We start from the raw sequence: 20,592 nt of genomic DNA, 5'->3' as shown, positions 1-20,592 counted from the left end.
ATTAATTCAACTCCCCCCTTCAACCAGCCCATTCTGTGTGTCGGTAACATGAGGATTGCTTTGCAGGGCTGGGCCTTAAGATACAATTATGTAAATATCCAACAATCATAATAAAGCACAGTCATCCACACAGGACAAAACAGGGAGCAAATTTAGCATTGGCTGGATGATGTCTCTCAAGCAGGTTGGGAGTCAGCTGTCTGCAGTGGCTGAATACCATAAATATGAATTTCCAAAACTTTCAAGTATTTATCTGTAAGGTTCAACACATTTCATACAGCTGATCAATTTTCTTCTGTTACAATAAGACCCTTTAACTGTCTAGATTCGCTACAATGACCTAGGATTTCATTGCCAACACCCTGATTAACTGTGCTATTTAAAACATATTCTGTTCTTCTATATACGTTCTTAAACTAACCTCATCACTGTTGTATCTTAGCCCCTTCCAGTAATGCTCTAAGTGCCGTGATGGAAGCATACCACATCTCTTTGGTATTCCAAAAAGTTGAGCTATTTGAAATTCAAATGGCCAACATGATGCAACTATACAAGAACATACGTTACCTGAATGAAGTGCCTTCAAGGATGAACTCGCTAGACAAAGCTCTGCGGAAAAGCCATTCTCTAGGCTTATGACTCATCTCCTCTCGTTCTTGTAAAAGGTTACAAATTCTCCTTTTCAACACTTCCATAAAATGACAGGCAACTAGCCGTAAAAGAAAAAGAAATAATTTTATCCCACAATAGGGCTGGTCCACATTTTTTTAAATGGAAAATTGTGTTTTCTATTAAATGAAAAGTAGGGCAGAAAGTCTCTGCTTTCCTCACATTTTTTTTTGTCAGAAACCCCCAAACCTGAGAATTTTCAGCTGAAAACCAAAAATGTTTTGGATTTCAGCAGTTTTGGGCCAATTCCCCCCCCCCCCCCCCGTTTTCAGATGTTTTGTTTCTGGACAAAAAGTTCAAATTTTTCATGGGGGAGGGGAGAAAACACATTTCCTATTTGTCTTTTTTGAAACAGTTCCTTTGGCCTAAGCAATCTGACCTTGCAATTGGAATCAAGACACTCTTACATAAAGGTTCAAAGAAAAAAGTGAGATGTAACAGCTGAGGGTTCCATTTGGCTCTCAGGCCTGGTCTACATTAGGGATTTACACTGGCATAGCTACATCTCTCAAACACGTGAAAAATCCACACCCATGAGAGATGTAGATATACCGACCTAACCCCCGGCGTAGACAGCATTAGGTCAACAGAAAAAATCTTGCGTTGACCTAGCTCAGGGAAAGGCAACCTATGGCACGGGTGCCGAAGGCGGCACGCAAGCTGATTTTCAGTGGCACTCACACTGCCTGGGTCCTGGCCACCAGTCCGGGGGGCTCTGCATTTTAATTTAATTTTAAATGAAGCTTCTTAAACATTTTAAAAGCCTTATTTACTTTACATACAACAATAGTTTAGTTATATATTATAGACTTCTAGAAAGAGACCTTCTAAAAACGTTAAATTGTATTACTGGCACGCAAAACCTTAAATTAGAGTGAATAAATGAAGATTCGGCACACCACTTCTGAAAGGTTGCTGATCCCTGACCTAGCTACTGCCACTTGGTGAGATGGATTAACTATACTGATGGTAGAAACCCATTGGCGCAGGTAGTGTCTACATTAAAGCACTACAGTGGTGCAGCTGCACAATTGTAGTGTTTTAAGTGTAGACCTACCTTCACTTTTTTCAGCTACTCTGGTGTAGATCTGTAGTTACATCATTAAATTCAGTGCAATTACTTCCATGTTGTACTAGTGTAACAACTAGTTCCCTGCCTGTACTAGAAACTGAAGCAGTCCACTAGTATTTAAAAGTACAGCTGGTTAGAATTTCTTTGCCCCCCAGGGAAGATTTTGACTTTTCAGCAAAAATAAATAAATAAATAAAAAAATTAAGATGAAAAATGTTGATTCTGAAACACCTCCACAGTGCCTCATTAGAGTTATTGTTTGTGTGCCTGTGACAGAGAGCTGGCTGTAGCACCCTGATCACTGCAGCACAGAAAAGGCTGCAGGCTCAGCTGGGAGTAATTAAACACTTTGTGTTGGGGAATTCCGAACACCTGGGTGGTAACTGAGGGGCTAATATGAGTAGCAGTAATAGGGAGGAACAGGAAATGGCAGGAAGAGCTCAGAGGGCGAGCTGTGGGTAGGAGAGAAGCGGTGTAGCAGTCTCCTCCTGCAGTGTCCCTGTGTCATGTTCTGTTTGCTGGAGAACCGAGGAATAAAGGTACACATGGTGAAAGGGAAACAGCCTGAGTGTGTTAATGACTGAGGGACCATGGAAACAGGCAAGGCAGGGAGTACACCAGGTAGCTGAAGAAGCGCACAGTGATACGTGGGGGCTTGTCCAGGATTGTATTCCTCTTGGCTTGAGAAAAGGAGTCTCGAGGAGTGACCAGTGCTTGGGCAGGAGGATCCGGATGCAATGGAGGAAATACTGTGCTGGCTAGTCAAGCAACAAAGATGCAGAAGACCCAGCTGGCATGCACTTCATGGTTGGCAGACGGAGCAGTAGCAGATGTTACAGCAGTTTATTAAAAAGTGGTCTCGGGTACAGCAACAGCTCCTCTGAAGACTGATAAGTTCCAGTGAGAGAACTGGAAATTGTGCAGTGGGCCTATATAAGAGAGCCCGAGAGATGACCCTGATATGGTTTTTGTTGATGTTTGAGCTGTTGGCTACCAGCACTGAATGGGACAAGGGAGCCTGGGCGCTATGGCTAGCCCCTTATCTGACCGGCGCGGCTCAGGTGGCTTGTATGGCCCTGAGCGAGCATCAAGCCATAGTCTGTGATACTGGCAAAAATTTGGACCAGCCAGAGGGCACGGCGGGATACGTCCCACGGCATTTGCACGGAAACTGTCACACTGGGCCACACAGTGCTGGAGGCCAGATAGGCAGGATATAGAGACCCTGATGGACTCAATTATCCATGACCTGTTTACACAGAGCCTCTCTGAAGTCACTAGAGTCTGGGTCTGGAGGCATCAGAATCCTTAGAGGTCACGTTAAAAATAACGGAGGATTATGTGGAAGCGGGCTGCCCACGTAGCGAACACCAACCCCCTACAAAAGGGAAGAGGGAAAGAAATTTATTACCCATGTGGGGGCAAAGGACACACACAGAACTGCCCATACATGAACTGCAGGTTTCTGGAGATCTGTGCATGGCAGGTGTAAAAGGTGGCCCTGGGATAAAGATGGATGCTGTAAGAATAAGCTGGAGAACCACAGGGGGCTTGGTAGATTTGGCAGCTGCATGCTCCCTTGTATGGGGCCACCTTGGCTAGGGTGCAGTGGCGATAGAAAGGGGTGACGATAACAATCCACTGTGAGAATATTTACCCCGTGGCCATTTTCCCACTGGCAATGGGAGTGCAGCCCCCCATCCCCCAAAGCACAGGGCTATGCCCCAAGAGAAGGGACACCCCTTTTGGGCCCCCACAGGGTCCGCAACTGAGTCCTGTACTGTTGACTTTCCTGGCAACAGGGGGAAGGGGAGGGGAATGTGATCCCTCAGCAGGAGCGGTGCCAGGGTTTCTGGCGCCCTAGGCAGAATTCGGGGGCGGCATTTTGTGCGCTCCCCCCAGGGCACGCGGGAGCTTCCGGTTCCACTCCCATCACGCCGCTGAAGAAGGACCCTCCGCCAAAATGCCGCAGGCGACAGTGGCAGTCATTGAGCTGCTCAATTGCCTGCCGCTGTTTTCCGTGGCACGTAGGCAGAAGGTCCTTCTTCAGCGGCGCGACAGGAGCAGAACCGGGAGTGCACAAAATGCCACCCCCCGAATCCTGGCGCCCTAGGCAACCGCTTAGGGTCGCCTTATGGAAGCACCGGCCCTGTCCCCCAGTCACCCTGGCAACGGTCCTCACTCAACCAGTGGGAGGAGGGGAGACAACAGCAGTCAGCAGCAGCCCAATTGGAGGGCAGAGGACAGCCAGGCAGCACTGCAAGCAGCCTCTGACCTGTGCAGAGCCTGGGATGCCCAGGAAAGCTGGGAGGCTGTGACTAGCCCTGTCTGCTTTCGCTCCATATGGCAGAGACCAGCCAGCGAGGGGCCCTTCAGCCGACCAGCGCAGCCCTTCCAGGTCCCACAACTGGGCTTGTCTGTAAGCTTAGCCTGCAGAAAAGCCTCAGCAGGGGACAACCCACTCCTCCTGCCACCAGCCTGCCAGCAACATGAGGAGATAGCCAGGGTCTCCTGCAGGCAGCCCACACTGGATCTCAGATGTTGTATCAAGAGACCCGACCTGCTTGCAACTCAACCCAAGCGCCAAGCTTTAAAGACAGCAGTACTGTTCCAGAAGGGAGCAGGTGGTAAGTCCCTCTCTAGTGATCCCCAGGACGGACTGGTTTTCTGCACCAATCTCCTGACTGCTCAGCCAGAAAAGGGACCTGAGTGAGTATACTGTATTATAGTTACATAGGTAGATAGTGAGGGTCTAATCTTGCATCATTAAGGCACATTACATCTACGACAGGACTCGATCATCAAGAGCTGCACTGCCAATTCCCCATATAATGTTTCTGTTTCTAACAGTATCCCCCACAGGCCTGCAGCATGTCTCCACGTGCACCCTCTGGGTACCTGAGATTGGGGGTCAGATGGAACTGAGGAGGAGACACTTTTAATAGGAACATGACGGGGGGGGGGTTTCACATGATCTAGTATGCTTGCTGGCACAGCCTTTAGTAGGTAAAAAGCATTAATAATATCTCTAATCATATTAATCATTTAAAATTTTTACTGATTGTATATTTGTCCTTAATAAAATCCTTACACAAAGTATGCAGTTATTGTTTTTAATTTGTGTGCTTGTGAGAGTTTGAATTAGTTGTGAGTTCAAGTGTGATAGCCACACCCCTTGTCTCACTGGAAGCACCACCAAGTAACTTTATTCTTTAACATACCTAGAGGAGGAGTCTGACCACATGCCAGGAACACTGTGCAATGTGCCCAGGCAACAGAAACTTTGGAACTGTTCAATGACTGTGACTATCTCTCTCCTGTCTGCACATTATACAGGTACTAAACCGGCACCAAAAAGGGGATTAGAGGACAGTAGTTTAGGTGGCAGAGAGTGATTGCAGACAATCATTGCCCTGTGGACTGATGATATGAACTAACTGGATCTCATTTCCCTTATACAAAAAAGGCAGATGATAGAGGGAGAGACCCCAGTAGGTGGGTCTGTGTGAAGCGATCACAAGTGTACACTCTCCAAGTATCAGAGGGGTAGCCGTGTTAGTCTGGTTCTGTAGAAGCAGCAAAGAATCCTGTGGCACCTTATAGACTAACAGAGGTTTTGCAGCATGAGCTTTCGTGGGTGAATACCCACTTCTTCGGATGCAAGAAGTCCTTGCATCCGAAGAAGTGGGTATTCACCCACAAAAGCTCATGCTGTAAAACGTCTGTTAGTCTATAAGGTGCCACTCTCCAAGTTACCCTCCAGGGGTGGTGTGAGATGACCCTAGGCTAGAGGAGTGAGCTCAGAAAGAATAAAAATGCTGGAGAACTTGGGTGGGGGTGGGGCGAGAAGAATTTGAGAAGAGGGCAGGGGATCAGCAAGTACAAGATCAGGGACTCCTAGGGGAGAAGGAAGACAGAGGCATGGCTGACTCCCAGGAGGAACAAGCCACATGCAAGGCCTGAGAGAAGGGGAAGGCCGAAGAGGGGGAGAAGGGTCATGAGAAGGAGGCCATGATGGGTGAACTTACCCTGATAGTCCCAAGCAAGGGGCAAGATAAGTCTGGGGAAGAGAGAGAGATCTTGTTATTGAGGATCTGGAGGAACAACTTACTTTAGTGTATATGAGCCTGAACCCAGAGCTAAGGTCACTGGGGTGTGATTGGTGTGACAACCTATGGATCGAAATGGAACTGTGGGGGAAACCTTCACCTTCTGAGTGTACCTGTTCTGGGTGAAAGGCAGGAGACCCTCACTGGTGGCCCATGGAAAGTCTGAAAGGGTGCAAGAAACCCCACTACAGCCCTAACCCTGTAAAGAGAGCAGGCCTTGGACAGAGAAGAAAACCTCCCTTGGGGCAAGAAAAAGTCTCAGTTGATATAGGAGGGGAAGCATGTGACAGAGAGCTGGCTGTAGCACCCTGATCACTGGCATTACTGCAGCACAAAAAAGGCTGCAAGCTCAGCTGGGAGCAATTAAAGACTTTCTATTGGGTGATTATGAACACCTGGGTGGTAATTGCTGGGCTGATAAGAACATAAGAATGGCCATACTGGGTAAAACCAAAGGTCCATCTAGCCCAGGTACCCTAGAGGGAATTATCAGAACAGGTAATCAAGTGATCCATTCCCTGTCGCTCATTCCCAGCTTCTGGCAAACAGAGGCCAGGGACACCATCCCTGCCTATCCTGGCTAATAGCCATTGATGGACCTATCCTCCATGAATTTATCTAGTTCTTTTTTGAACTTTTATAGTCTTGGCCTTCACAACGTCCTCTGGCAAAGAGTTCCAGAGGCTGACTGTGCATTGTATGAAGAAATATTTCCTTTTGTTTGTTTTAAACCTGTTGCCTATTAATTTCATTTGGTGACCCTTAGTTAATGTGTTATGAAAAGGAGTAAATAACACTTCCTTATTTACTTTCTTCACACCAGTCATGATTTTATAGACCCCTATCATATTTCCCTCTAGTCGTCTCTTTTCCAAGCTGAAAAGTCCCAGTCTTATTAATCTCTCCTCATACGGAAGCCATTCCATACCCCTAATCATTTTTTTTTTGCCCTTTTCTGAACCTTTTCCAATTTCAATATATCTTTTTTGAGATGGGGCGACCACATCTGCACGCAGTATTCAAGGTGTGCACGTACCATGGATTTATATAGAGGCAATATATTTTCTGTCTTATTATCTAGCCCTTTCTTAATGATTCCGAACATTCTGTTTGCTTTTTTGACTGTCGCTGCACATGGAGTGGATGTTTTCAGAGAACTCTCCACAATGACTCCAACATCACTTTCTTGGGTAGTAACTGCTAATTTACATCCCATCTTTTTATAAGTACAGCTGGGATTATGTTTTCCAATGTGGATTACTTTGCACTTATCAACACTGAATTTCATCTGCCATTTTGTTGCCCAGTCATCCAGTTTTGAGAGAGCCTTTTGTAGCTCTTCGCAGTCTGCCTGGGTCTTAACTATCTTTAGTAATTTTGAATCATCTGCAAATTTTGGCACCTCACTGTTTACCCCTTTTTCCAGATCATTTATGAATATACTGAATAGGACTGGTCCCAGTACACACTCTTGGGGGACACCACTATTTACCTCTCTCCATTCTGAAAACTGACCATTTATTCCTACCCTTTGTTTCCTATCTCTAACCAGTTACCAATCCATGAGAGGACCTTCCATCTTATCTCATGACTGCTTAAGATGATGGATGATGATGATTAGCAGTCATTGGAAAGATATAATGAAGAGGAAGCAGGGGGGAAGACCTCAGAGGGGGAATGGTGCGGAGGAGAGAAGCCGTGTAGACGTCTCCTCCTGCAGTACCCATGTCATGTTCTGTTTGCTGGATAACTGAGGAATAAAGGAACACGTGGTGAAAAGGAAACAGGCTGGGCCTGTTTGTGTTTTAGGGAATATGGAAACAGACTATGCAATGAGGCACACTGGGTAGCTAAAGAAGCGCCGTGTGACAAGTGCCCCATAGCCCTGGTCTCTATGGGCCAAGCAACCCAGCCAGATGACATCTCTTATGATGCACCATGATGTCACCACTTCCTGAGGCACCATGATATATCATGGGACTCACACAGTCACAGTACATCATGGGAAATGTAGTCCAGCTGGGAGCCCAGCCCACAGAAGAGAATGGGGGCATGATGTAACCAAACTACAGCTCCCAAGAGACATTTTGGTGGCATTTCCAAATTCAAAGGTTTTGGCTCTTTGGTTGCTCATCTTTTAGATGAAAAGTCAACATTTTCAAAGAAAACTGACACTTTTCACAGAAAAAATGTGTTTTGTCAAATACACAATTTTCCAATGAAAGTTTTCACAGTAAATTTTTGACAAGTTATGTGGCTCCTTCCATCAGTTTTGGCTATGAAATCAAGACTAGACATGCCATTAGGCTATAATTTCCCTCCATAAAGAAAGCACCTTCCATCTACTTAGTTTGAAATATTTACACATTAGTTTGTTTAAAGCTGGATCACATTTAATCACTAAGGATGATTGCACAGTTGCCTTGAATTACTGTGTAGAATTTAACAAATGTTCACAGCACAACAGCATGAAAGATCTCCACACTCATTTTTTATTTGCATTTGATGTCCAAATGGGATTTACCCAGGAATCCACACCTGTAAAGCTAGTGCCCTAGCTCAGGGGTCCCCAACGCGGCGCTGGCGCCCGTGGGGGCATCTAAATGCGCTCACATCCTGGCCGGCATTCAAGAATCTGCTGAAATGCCGCCGAATTTCAGCAGCATTTCGGTGGCGACACCTCTGGATGACGCTGCTTGCTGCCGACAAGCGACGTCATCGAGAAGCGTCGCCGCCGAAATTCGGCGGCATTTCGGCGGATGCTCGACCGCCGCCACGGTCCTTCGTCTGGCGCCTGCCAGACAAAAAGGTTGGGGACCACTGCCCTAGCTCATTGTACCACTAATCCATCCAGTTTGTTCTTAAAACTTCTTGTAATATCCAGTCACACACAAATACAAGGCCTTTGTTTATACTCACATATATTTTTGCTCTGAGACTGAAAAAGTGCATCATAGAGAATCTGTATCCTTTCTGTAGCTCGCTGGCTGTTGTCTTGCTTATCCTCCAGCTGGATCACAGCTTTCTGGACACTTTGTTTGATCATGAATTCAGTGCCAATCAGTTGCAGCTGGAAAAATATTTGGCAGAGCAATGCTATTGTTCCCATTGGGCAGATGAGAACTGAGACACAAAGAGACTAAGTGACTGACTTAGGGTCGCAGTTAGCAGCAAAACAAGGAACTGAACGCAGGTCTCCTGAGTCCCAGGCTACTGCCCAGAATACTAGACAGGGGCGGCTCTAGGTATTTTGCCGCCCCAAGCACGGCAGGCAGGCTGCCCTCGGCGGCTTGCCTGTGGGAGGTCCCCGGTCCCATGGATTTGGTGGACCTCCCACAGGCGTGCCTGCAGAGAGTCCACTGGTCCTGCGGCTCCACCAAAGCTGTGGGACCAGCGGACCCTCTGCAGGCATGCCACTGAAGGCAGCCTGCCTGCCGCCCTCCTGGCGACCGGCAGAGCGCCCCCCGCAGCATGCCACCTCAAGCACGCGCTTGGCGTGCTGGGGCCTGGAGCCGCCCCTGATACTAGACCATCCTTCCTCTTCACTTTTATGGACATCAGCAGTATAGCACCTGCGCTGCTCCCTGGCAATCTCTGTAGCAGTTTCGGGAGGCACATGCCGCATCTCAAGGCTGCAATTCCTGTACCTATCTCATGTTGCCCCATCTCTGCAGCACCTCACAAACACCGATGAGTTTATCCGCATGTCGTCGGCAGTGCTATTCCCCCTCTCAGTCACAAGGGGGAACTGACGCCCAGACACATTCGGTGACTTTCCCAAGGTCACCCAGGAAGTCAGTGACAGAGCCAGGACTGGAACCCAGAACTCCTGAAGCTTACGCCTAGAGCCTTACCACAGGGCCAACTTTCCCACACTACTTAACAAGGGAGAATGGCTGATGATCTCCTCTAAAACAGCAGGCGTGATGCCCTGCCACCTTTCCTCCCTTGGGCAGTGGAATCGCACAAGCAGAGACCTCCCCAATTTGGTCTTGTTATATATGAAGAGCTGGCACTGGATTTGATAGTTCTCACTTATGGCAGGTAAGTTAAATAAGAAACTTACATTTTCCTCTGGGGAGTCATTGGCTTTTTTACCGTCTTCAGGGGCAGCAAAATCCTCTGGACAACCTTGAATGATGAGTAACTGCATGTTACTTATCTGTTGCAGCGAAACAAATAGCTCACATGACAAACCAGTAGAGCTGGTTGGAAAATGGGAGGAGAGTTCCACTTCAAATTTTGAACACATCAGAAGGTGCATAGAGGTGGGTACAGGCTATGGTTATAAGCTTAAGTGTATATTAGGCTCTATAATAATCAATAACGATAGATTAACTATTTACTAAAATATCATTTATTAAACCTTTCAAGATTATTTATAAATGGAACATTCATGGAAAGTGTGACCCAGCTTTTTGATTCTAAGCTGAAAAGGAATCTGTAAAAAAACAAAAACAAAAAACCCCTCTCTTGTGTATTGGAGTCAGATCCATTGTCTAAAGCTTTACTTTTGCTTCACTTTCACTGCATTTTCCTTTTCTAGCCCAGCAGAGCTAATATTGCCCCATGAGAAGAAGTCAGATTCTACTCTGGACCGTGCATTGCCCATGGAATTGTCCAATTTGTGGCATATAATTTAACAGGGGCTACGCAAGTGTCACTAAGCGCAGCATGTGCAGACAATGTGACACCCTAGGTGTATTGTCGAGTGCAGCACTCCATCCCTCCCTGCCACTCCCTGTCCACCCACACCAGACTGAGAGTAAGTGACCAAGTAGCTCCTCTGACTCCTGCGCAACTGGACCCCCTGGGGTAGATGGCCCAGGCAGGAGTGTTATGGGACTCCCTTCCCATTCTTACTCCTCTGTGCGGGTGTGTAGCCAAATCACAATTGAGTCCTAAGAGAGAACATGTATGGAACCCCACAGCTCCATCTGCACAGTCGCTTCTTAGAGTAGAGTAACGTCTCCTTATTCGATTAAACTTCAATCCACGGATGTTACCATCCCCTTATGGGGCAGGGAAATGGCAGAAGGTAAAACACCAAGTCAGAGATGGGTTTAAAGCAAGAAGTCGGTTACCTGTGTCGGTTCCCTGCCGGGTGCTGTTCATGAAAATCTCAGCGACTGTCATTTTGGAGAGTTGTCCCAGATTGGCTGCAAAGGTCTCGGGAGGCAGCAGATCATCCAAGTGAACAGTGCACCATTCACCTGGGGAGGCGGAAACAGAATACACCACAAAACGTCATTGAGTCACTGAGTTTAAGGTCAGGGGGACTATTAGATGATTAGTTTGATCTCCTGTATAGCACAGGCCATTAAATTGCACCTAATTACCCCTGTATTGAGCACAATAAAAGACAGTTACCTTTTTCCGTAACTGGCGTTCTTCAAGATGTGTTGCTCATGTCCATTAAACTTAGGTGTGTGTGCTCGCCACGTGCACCGGTGCCAGAAGTTTTCCCTTCAGCAATAACCATAGGGGACCGGCTCTGGCACCCCCTGGAGTGGTGCACATATGCTCGAGCGCCGGTCAGGACATGGGTGCATTTAGACCCCTGAGCTAGTGACCCCTAGATCCTTGCAGGGTCACTGCTTTCAAGTATTATTCAGTCCCCCATTCTGTAGGCATGTGATTTTTATCATTTGGGGGAAAGGCTTGCTTTCTTGAACAGCCAGCACCACCAGCCTTTCTCTCTAAGAGTTCCCAACTAGCACTAACAGAATTTTTTTGACATTTCTGTGACATTTTTCATCAACATTTCAAATTGTGATCAAAAAGGGGGTGGGGTTCCCAACCCAAAAAACCCAAAACCGTTTCCTGGGAAAAAAATAATAGTTTTTTTTTGTTGAGACTCCAGTTTTTGGTTGAATTTTGACTAGCTCTCCCCCATGTGACTTAGGAGCACAAGTTCAATTGAAATGGGACTTGTGTTTCTAAATCACTGAGGCCCAGATCTTTAAAATTATGTAGGTGTAGCTGGGCTCTGCTTTGCAACACCTAATTTATTTAGGAGCCTAAATCTCAATTTCAAAAGGGATTGAAATGTGAATGGGATTGACTGTGAATGGGATTTTGGCTCCTAGGTGCCTAAATCCCTTTAGAAAATGGACATTAGGTGGTGCGGTGTTGAGCACAGCAATGCCTAAATACTTTTAAAATTCTGGGCCTTGTGTGCTACTTAAAATTCCACCGTAACCAGTGATCAAGACAGTTAAGATGACTCAAATGTTGCAATAATTTTAGCGATCCCTCTTGCTTTCTTCTTCATTCAAGCCTTTCCCAACAAAAAACACATTCTTACCACCACTGAATGCCAGGTAGCTGCACCCCCTGAGTATCCTTGGGACTTTGGTTATGATAACAATGTGTGATGGACCGGTTGTTTCTGGTTTTAATCTCTCATCCACTATGCAGTACCTGAAGATACAACAGAAGTAAGATTCACAGCTTCATAGATCTTCAGGCCAGAAGACCATTCTGACCATCCAGTCTGACCTCCTGCATGGCGCAGGCAAAATAATCTCACGTAGTGATTCCTGTATCTGGCCCAATAACTTCTGTGTGAGCTAGAGTAGAGCTTTTATAAAGAGATGCCCAGCAATGATTTACAGACTCCCAGTGATGGAGACTTCATCCCATCCCTAGGGGAGCTGTTTTCCAATGGTGAATTCCCCTCCTGTCAACAATTTGCACCTTAGTTCTAGTTTGAATTTGTTTCATTTCAAAGCTCCCAGCAACTGGATCTCATTCTGCCTTCTTTGTTCTCAGAAATCTCCTTCCCATGTAGGTCCTTTAGGCCACGATCAAGACAGAAGATGTGTTATCTGTCTTTCCATCCATCTCTTCCCTCTGAGTGAAATCCTGATATCTTGAAGTCAATGGCAAAGCTCCTATTGACTTCAGTGAAGCCAGGATTTTACCCTGTTTCCATTCTCCACTGTAACATCTGAGACTAAGGCTATGTCCACACATAAACTGCTGCAGCAGCACAGCTGCAGCACTGCACCCACACCGCTATAGCACTTCAGTGTAGACACTCACTCCAGCAATGGGAGGGGTTCTCCAATCGCTATAGGTAATCCACCTCACCGAGAGGTGGTAGCTAGGTTGATGGAAGCATTACTCCATCAACCTAGTACTGTACATCTCTCAGGGGTGTGAATTTTTCACATCTCTGAGCAACATAGGTAGGTTGACCTAAGTTTTAGACCAGCCCTCAGTCTGCTTTTGCCTTTTTACCATTAGATAAGGTGATATCAGCATAATCAGACACCCCCTCTGTTTACAGTGGTTAATGACATTTGTGCCATTAATATCCATCATAACACTAAGACGTTAAAAGAAAACTTGCCAACTCTGTTGCCAACTCTGGTGATTTTTCTTCTCGTCCCAGCTCCCAAAATGACCGGATTATGGGAAAATCTACTTTTGTGCAGAACTGCTCTCCAAGATTCATTTGGCAGCCTTATTTTTCCCCACTCACCTCTCCCTAAAAGACACTACAATAGGGTGGAGGGCTGGAAATGCTGTCAGCAGGAGGATAAACTAGCACAGAACTACCATGGTTATTTTATAAGGTCCCGATTCAGCAAATCGCTTAAGCACATGTTTAACTCCTCCACAGTATTGAGACCTAAAATGGTAAGAAAAGCTGCTTACTTTGCACAGGCAAGGAGTCGTTTGCTGCTCTGTGGCTCATCAAAGCTGAACTGGACAAAGAGCAGTTTCTCTTCTGTCGATTCTCTGAAAAACTTACTGCATATGATGAAAAAAATCTCTTTAGCTTCTTTTAAAAAAACAAGATTGAAGACATAAAAAAATCACACACAAGGTTAAAAAACAACAAAAAGATAGGGCCAAAAACACCTGTTACCTAAGTTCCCGGCGGAATGCATGTTCTGTATCAAACTGACTTAGAAAAAGACAGTGGATTTTATTTTTGAGGTTCAGTCCCTTTCTTATAATTTCCAAATCTCTCTGGTTTAGAAGTCTTGCATGTGTAGAAACCTATGAAAAAAGAAGTCAATTTAGGCAAGATTTTTGCGCCTGATTTTACTGTTGCAAATATGTAGGAAAACTGCAATAAAATAATTTCTTTAAAGGACTTTTGAACGACTGCCCAATAGAGCTGATATGAAAATGCTTTTTTCCCCTCACATGGAAAATTTTGACTTTTTGTTGAAAAACCAAAGAGACAAACCATCCTATTTCCTGCAGCACAGCACTCCCTAGCACCGCACTGGGGCACTGGAGTCAGCACTGACTGGGAGGGGAGAGAGCCCTGTTTTGAAACATGTCCCCTTCAGGGACTGATCCAGCCCAGCCTTGCTTGCCGTATGGGTTTTGACAAGACCACAGCCTGAGGCGGCAAAACCAAACATTAGTGGATCATAAGAGTTTCCTGCAATGGACACAATAATAATGCCTCTCTTTGACTTAATGGGCTTTGGGTCAGTGAAGAAGGCTGGAGGATCTTTGACCAGGTTAGGACTGCTGGGTATGATGCAGACAGAGTTGGGCAAATAGCAGGGGTGGCTCTAGGAATTTGGCGGCATGCCGCAGGGGGCGTGCCGCAGGGGGCGTGCTGCCGGTCGCCGGTCCCGCTGCTCCGGGGGGACCTCTTGCAGACGTGCCTGCGGAGGGTGCGCTGGTCCCATGCCTCCAGTGGAGCATCCGCTGGCATGCCTGCGGGAGGTCCACCCAAGCCGCGGGACCAGCGAACCCTCCACAGTCATGCCTGCGGGAGGTCCGCTGGTCCCGCGGCTCTGGTGGACCTCCCGCAGGTATGACTGTGGAAGGTCCGCCGGAGCCGCCTGCCGCCCTCCCGGCAAAATGCCGCCCCAAGCGCGCGCTTGGCGCGCTGGGGTCTGGAGCCGGCCCTGGCAAATAGGCACTTAGCAGAAACCCACCTACATATGAATTTGATGAAGCAGAGAAGAGCTACTAGGATGCTCAGGGGAACGGAGAGCTGATCTTACAAAAGGAGACTAGAAGAGCTTGGCTTGTTTAGCCTAATAAAATGCCAGCTGAGAGGGGATTTGATTGCTGTCTCTAAATACACGAGGGGAGCAAACATGAGGGAGGGAGAAGGGTTATTGAAGCTAAAGGACAATGTTGGCACAAGAACAAATAGCGATAAACTGGCCATGAATAAGTTTAGAAGAAGGTTTCTAACCGTCAGGCGAGGGAAGTTGTGGAACAGTCTCCCAATAGGAGCAATCGGGACAGGAATCCAAACTGGTTTTAAGAGGCAATTTGATAAATTTATGAAGGGAATTATCTGACAGGGTTGCCTATGAAAGCAAGGGCTGGACTAGATGTTCCAGAAGATTCCTTCCAATCCTATGCTCTTATATATAGATTTTTTTTTCTGTATTTTAAAACTAACCTCTTAGTCTCTCAGAACCACAAACATTTCACCTGTCATGACACTCAAAGGATCTAGAAAAATGCAGCTCCGTAGAAAGATTTAAAGAATGGGATTGTTACCATAGACAGAAGATGAATATGAGGGGGCTGGATCCAAGTCTACTGATTGGTCTAGAGAACGGAGATCAAGAGCATCTGTTCTCCCTGTCTCATAACACAGGAACAAGGGGACAGTGAATGAAAATAAAAGGTGGGGAATTCAAAACTGATAAAAAGAAATAATTTTTCACATATGCAATTAGCCCGTAGAACTCACTGCCACAAGAATTTGTTGAAGCCAAGAACTTCAATTAATAGATTCCAAGGCCAGAATTGACGAATGTGATCATCCAGTCTGATCTCCTATATAACACAGGCCATAGGACTTTCCCAAAACAATTCCTGTTTGAACCAGAGTAGAACTTTAAAAAAAAATCCAGTCTTGATTTAAAAACTGCCAGTCCCATTGTAACACTTGGTAAGTTGCTACAATGATTAAGTACCCTCATTGTTAAAAAAAAAATTATGCTTCATGTCCAGCCTGAATTTGTCTATTTTCAACTTCCATTCATGTGATCATGTTATACCTAGCAGATTGAAGAGCCCATTATCAAATATTTGTTCCCCACATAGAAACTTATAGACTGTAATCAAATCACCCCATAACCTTCTCTTTGTTAAGCTAAATAGATTGAATTCCCTGAGTCTCTCGCTATTAAGGCAGGTTTTCTAATTGTTTAATCATTCTTGTGACTCTTCTCTGGACCATACCCAATTTATCAACATCTTTCCATATGTTTGTACAGTGCCTAGCATAACTGGGCTCCGATCATAACTGGGGTCTATCGATGCTACCTCAATACAAAGGATAAATAATAATTAGTAGTAGTTGACTAAAGCTGTATTTTCTGGGGTGCTGTGCACCTGCAGCTATCATACAAATCAGCTGGAGTTCTGGTTGCCTCACACCTCTGAGAAAAAGGCCCATTATAACAACACTGAAATAAAACATCTCACCTCCAGGCACAGTCCATTGGTGCCATCTGTATTTGACTGTTGATTCACTGCCACCCTCAGAATGTCAATCAGGCCATTGTGCTTCTGCTTTCCAAAGTACAGGTCCTGAATCTGCTCTGTGTCCTCCAGAGGAGAATATTTGAGGCGCAGGATGGAATCAGGGGTTGCACACTCTATGAGTTTGCTTTTCGAAGCTGCGAGGACTGACTCTTCACTGGACAGAGAGATCCCCTGAAGGCCACTCGGACAGCACTGCAGAACAACAGTGGCTGCAGTGTCATCGCTGAAACCAATGAAAACATCACATTCCTGTGGAGCCAGGTCTGCCGGCCTCGTGCAGCAGAAATCCATGTTCTCGATAGTGACGAACAACTTGGCCCATTCATTCAGCTGTGTCGTCAGCCTCTTCTGCTGCCAGTGCAGAATGGTGTTCATCTCCAAGCAGTATTTCTCCAGCCTGTTCAACAGCGGGGTGGGGAACTGCGTGTAAACCACGTTCTTCTCCTCAATCACAATCAACCTAAATTCCTCCTTCACGCGGCATTTAACCCTGTGAGTGCCAAGGCCAAGATCGACATAATAGTTCCCTCCTAACCTGACAAAGCACTGGTTCAGTGCATCGTAAAGGCTTTCGTACAGGTTGTGAATGTTTAAGAGAATGACGGGCCTGCCTGTCTCCATGCAGATTTTCACTCTGTTAACAGACCGACACACCTGTGAATATTCTTGGTCCCGCGGGAAACCCGAGCCAAATATAATATCACAGTTCTCTATGTCCATGAGGTTGGTCATCTGTATGATCTGGAAAGCCGCATGGTTTGTTGTTAACAGCAACAAGTATCTAGACACAAACCCAGTCTGTTTCTTGTCTAAATTTTCCTGTAACAAATGAACTGTATGGCTGGTTTCTAAGTTGGAAGGCAGAGATATGGGTGAGTAGTTTCTGAACAGAGCTAAAGGATTCAGATCTTTTGAACCTCCAAAGTTTCTCAGAATTGCTTTTGCAATGAGCTTTTCTTCTTCGGAGATGCTTTTTATGTCCTTGGCATAGGACAGTATCATTTTGATGAGGCTGTAGAAGTCACGGAGCCCAAAAAATTCCATGGACTGTTCTTTTAACACCTCACAATAGAAGTCAGCCAGAGAGGGGAACAAATGCTCAATCTTGGTAACATGCAGATCATCAGCACAGATTCCCTTGGCCGTCTTCACCAGCTCATCTTTGTTGAGATCGGTCCGGAACACAAGGAGGCCCCGGTTCATTTTAGCAGGATCCAGAGCCCAGTTCGAAATGCCAACAAAGCCAACTTTTTTGTACGGTTCTGGGGCCTCATCATCAACGCAACCGTCTTCAAGAAGAGGATGCAGTGTCTTCAGGGGCATCTCAGGTGAGTCTTCTGCAAGGCCTATCTCATCCAGGATAACCACAGAGGCAAACTCCTCCAGTTTCTGGCCCCTTTGGAACTGTGCACATTGTTTGAAAGTGGAGATGATTCCTTCGGGCTTGGAATGAGGGCTGCACTGGAATGACACCAGCTGGATCTGCTTGCACCGTTTGAACAATCTTGTTTTAGATAATCTGCCCTGCATTGCGTCAGCAGCTATGGTCTTAGACAGGGATTTGGAGCTACCTGGCTTCCCGACAAGGAAGAGCGGCACTCTCAGGTCCATGCATATGACCATCATGAAGATGTTTTCCCTTAGGGCATCGTTCCGTGCTGTTGTCTTGGGAACAGAGAGGTTATCCAGGAACACCTCTTGGCAAAGTACAATCTCTAGCTGAAGCAGGGATTCAGGCACAGAGAAGCATTTCGCTATCTCTTTCAGATAATCTTGGCGACTCTCGAGAGATACATAATAGCAAACTCCAACTGCAAGAAGCAGAGATCTTTGTGCTTCATTTAATGCAAATATTTGATCTTTCTCACACCCCTTTGCAAGGGCATGAATGGATGGGTCATAATCCTTTGACTGTTGAGCCTCACTCTTTTTTTCGTCGATAAGAGGAAAAAGCAGATCTCTTAAGTTATAAAACCACAGCAGCACCCCCATGCAGCGCTCTATGTCCCGGAGACTGACGATTCTGCATTCCTCTTTCTTTTCTCTTAAAAACTTCTGGGAGGTGAAAATGACGGAGGTAAAAACATCCATGTTCTCTTTGGGAAGCTTGTCTTTCACGATGGATTTAACAATCTGTCTGATGTACAGACTCTGAGTCTTTTCATTTAGTTCCCCAAAGTCCCAGACAAGAGGCAACATGCTCGGTGGAAGAGGCTGCACCCGATACACCAGCTGCCTCAAAGGGATGAAGCCCAGCTTTTCTAGGGTGTCTTCACTCCGAACTCTGTACCCCAAGCCAGCTTTCTCTAGCTTCTCAATGGTTTCCTTGGTGTGCCTTTTGTAAGGGTTGCAAGCAGCCACCACTTTTAAGCGCGTGGTGGAGATTGGCTCTCCATTCACACTCTGGTCACATAGGACCTCTTTAATTGCAAACACGGCTTCGGTGGTGTTGGCTTCATCAAAGAACAGCACCGTGTCCATGTTGTGTGTCTCTTCATTGTAGTGCGCCAGCTCGATGGCTTCCTTGACTTTCTGGTGGATGATTTTGGAGCTGGTGCCTCCATGAACGCGCACTAGCATCATATTCTGAACATCCCTTCCTGCTCTTTGCAAGCTGCACATAAACTGCACCAACTTGGTCTTCCCACAGCCTGTTTCGCCCATGATGATCACGGGGATCCCACACTGGAACCTCAGGTGAATGGCCAGCATTTTCATGGTATTGTCCAGGGTCAGTTGGTAGGATTCATCGGGGTCTTGGGAGCTTCTCACACCGAATACGCTGCAGAGAGTTTCTAGCTGTTCTTGCCTGGACAGATCTTCAAATTTCTTATTGAAAGGGACTTTCTGAGCATCAAGCGTGAGATATAAATGTCGATCAATAACCTTCTCCTCTAAAACAGCCTGTGAATGTGCATCAACAGCATCAAAACTCCGATTGATATGGAAACCCAAGAACTCCATGGAGTGGTTGTCAGCATGGAAAATTATGTAGGGATGAGACTCTTGCTCCCACTTGCGTCTTAACTGGTACCCTCCCAATACACTGTCCTCGTCCATTTTCTCCTCTTCGCTGGGTGAGCTTTCATCTGCCATGGCTAGGGAAGGCAACGCAAAGTCCTTGGACATGGTGATCATAAATTTTATCACAAACGCCTTGAAGCCCTTAAATCCCTCTCTGGCTAATTTGCTACTGCAGAACACTGAGTTTTCACACTTCATCAGCTGGAGGTTTAGGAAACGCGTGAAGTTGCTGAGCTCAGTCCAGGAAGGGTTCTTTCTCCCACAAGACTTCAACAAGAGACTCAGACACTCTTCCTGGGTCCCTTCAATCTTCCCAGGGGTGAAACAGAAGCTGTCTAGATTGGCCTTTTGCTGGTATCTGCTGATGTACTGGTATGACCTTTGGAAGGCATCACCCCTGAACGTGTCACTGTCCAGTAGCTGCTGTTCCACTTCAGCAGGCGCTCCAGAACGGTTATTTTTAAGCATCTCTAGTACTTCTATTGGTGATATGCATTTCACAGCTGGAAGGAGATTTAGAAATCTTTTCTCCATTTCACTCGTCATCTAAAAGACATATGATAAGGAGTTAAAGCTTTATAAACACTGAAGTTACCCAAACAAACTGAAGCAATCATCTACAAATTGACATTCATATTATCCACGAGGGTGACTTAATTATTATAGCACAAAGAATTTGAGTAAGGTAGAACCATGTTAGACAGTGCAAATCCTCAAATAGAACCATCTCATCTTTCTAGATGATAGTGTTTAATTCACAAAACTTTTAAAGATGAGCAGTAGCCAGTTTTAGGTAGGCTATAAGCCCTGCTATGAAAAAAAGCTTTACTCTAATATAGTCCCATGGTCTTGCCTCTTGCACACTTCTGTGTATAGCTGATGATCGTACCAACCTTGGGTCCTAATTTCCACTGTTTGGCACCTTGTGCTGTTATTTATACAACATTATTAGATCAGAATGGTAGCATCACATAGGTATAAATAGCTTCATAAGAACAGCCATACTGGGTAAGACCAAAAGTCCATCTAGCCCACTATCCTGTCTCTCGACAGTGGCCAGTGCCAGGTGCCCCAGAAGGAATGAACAGAACAGGTAATCACCAAGTGATCCATCCCCTGTTGCCCATTCCCAGCTTCTGGCAAACAGAGGCTAGGGACACTGGCTAATAGCCATTGAAGGACCCGTCCTCCATTAACTTATCTAGTTCTTTTTTGAACCCTGTTATA

General features: G+C 46.0%; 1 protein-coding gene across 1 annotated transcript; it reads right to left on the bottom strand.

Annotated features, from left to right (window-relative positions):
- Window positions 1-16,251: 16,251 nt before the first annotated feature.
- On the bottom strand, window positions 16,252-19,833 carry LOC123369111 (E3 ubiquitin-protein ligase rnf213-alpha-like). Its single transcript, XM_045014471.1, has one exon. It carries the CDS (start codon window positions 19,831-19,833, stop codon window positions 16,252-16,254), a length of 3,582 nt encoding a protein of 1,193 aa, XP_044870406.1.
- Between the last annotated feature and the right edge of the window lie 759 nt (window positions 19,834-20,592).

This window comes from Mauremys mutica, chromosome 4, assembly GCF_020497125.1.
Source record: "Mauremys mutica isolate MM-2020 ecotype Southern chromosome 4, ASM2049712v1, whole genome shotgun sequence".
NCBI lineage: Eukaryota > Metazoa > Chordata > Testudines > Geoemydidae > Mauremys > Mauremys mutica.
Note: the sequence above shows the minus strand (reverse complement) of the source record. Positions and strands in the feature narration are given on the sequence as shown.

Coding starts and splice junctions, on each gene's coding strand:
- LOC123369111 (XM_045014471.1), bottom strand. CDS start 19,833: ATGCTTAAAAATAACCGTTCTGGAGCGCCTGCTGAAGTGGAACAGCAG.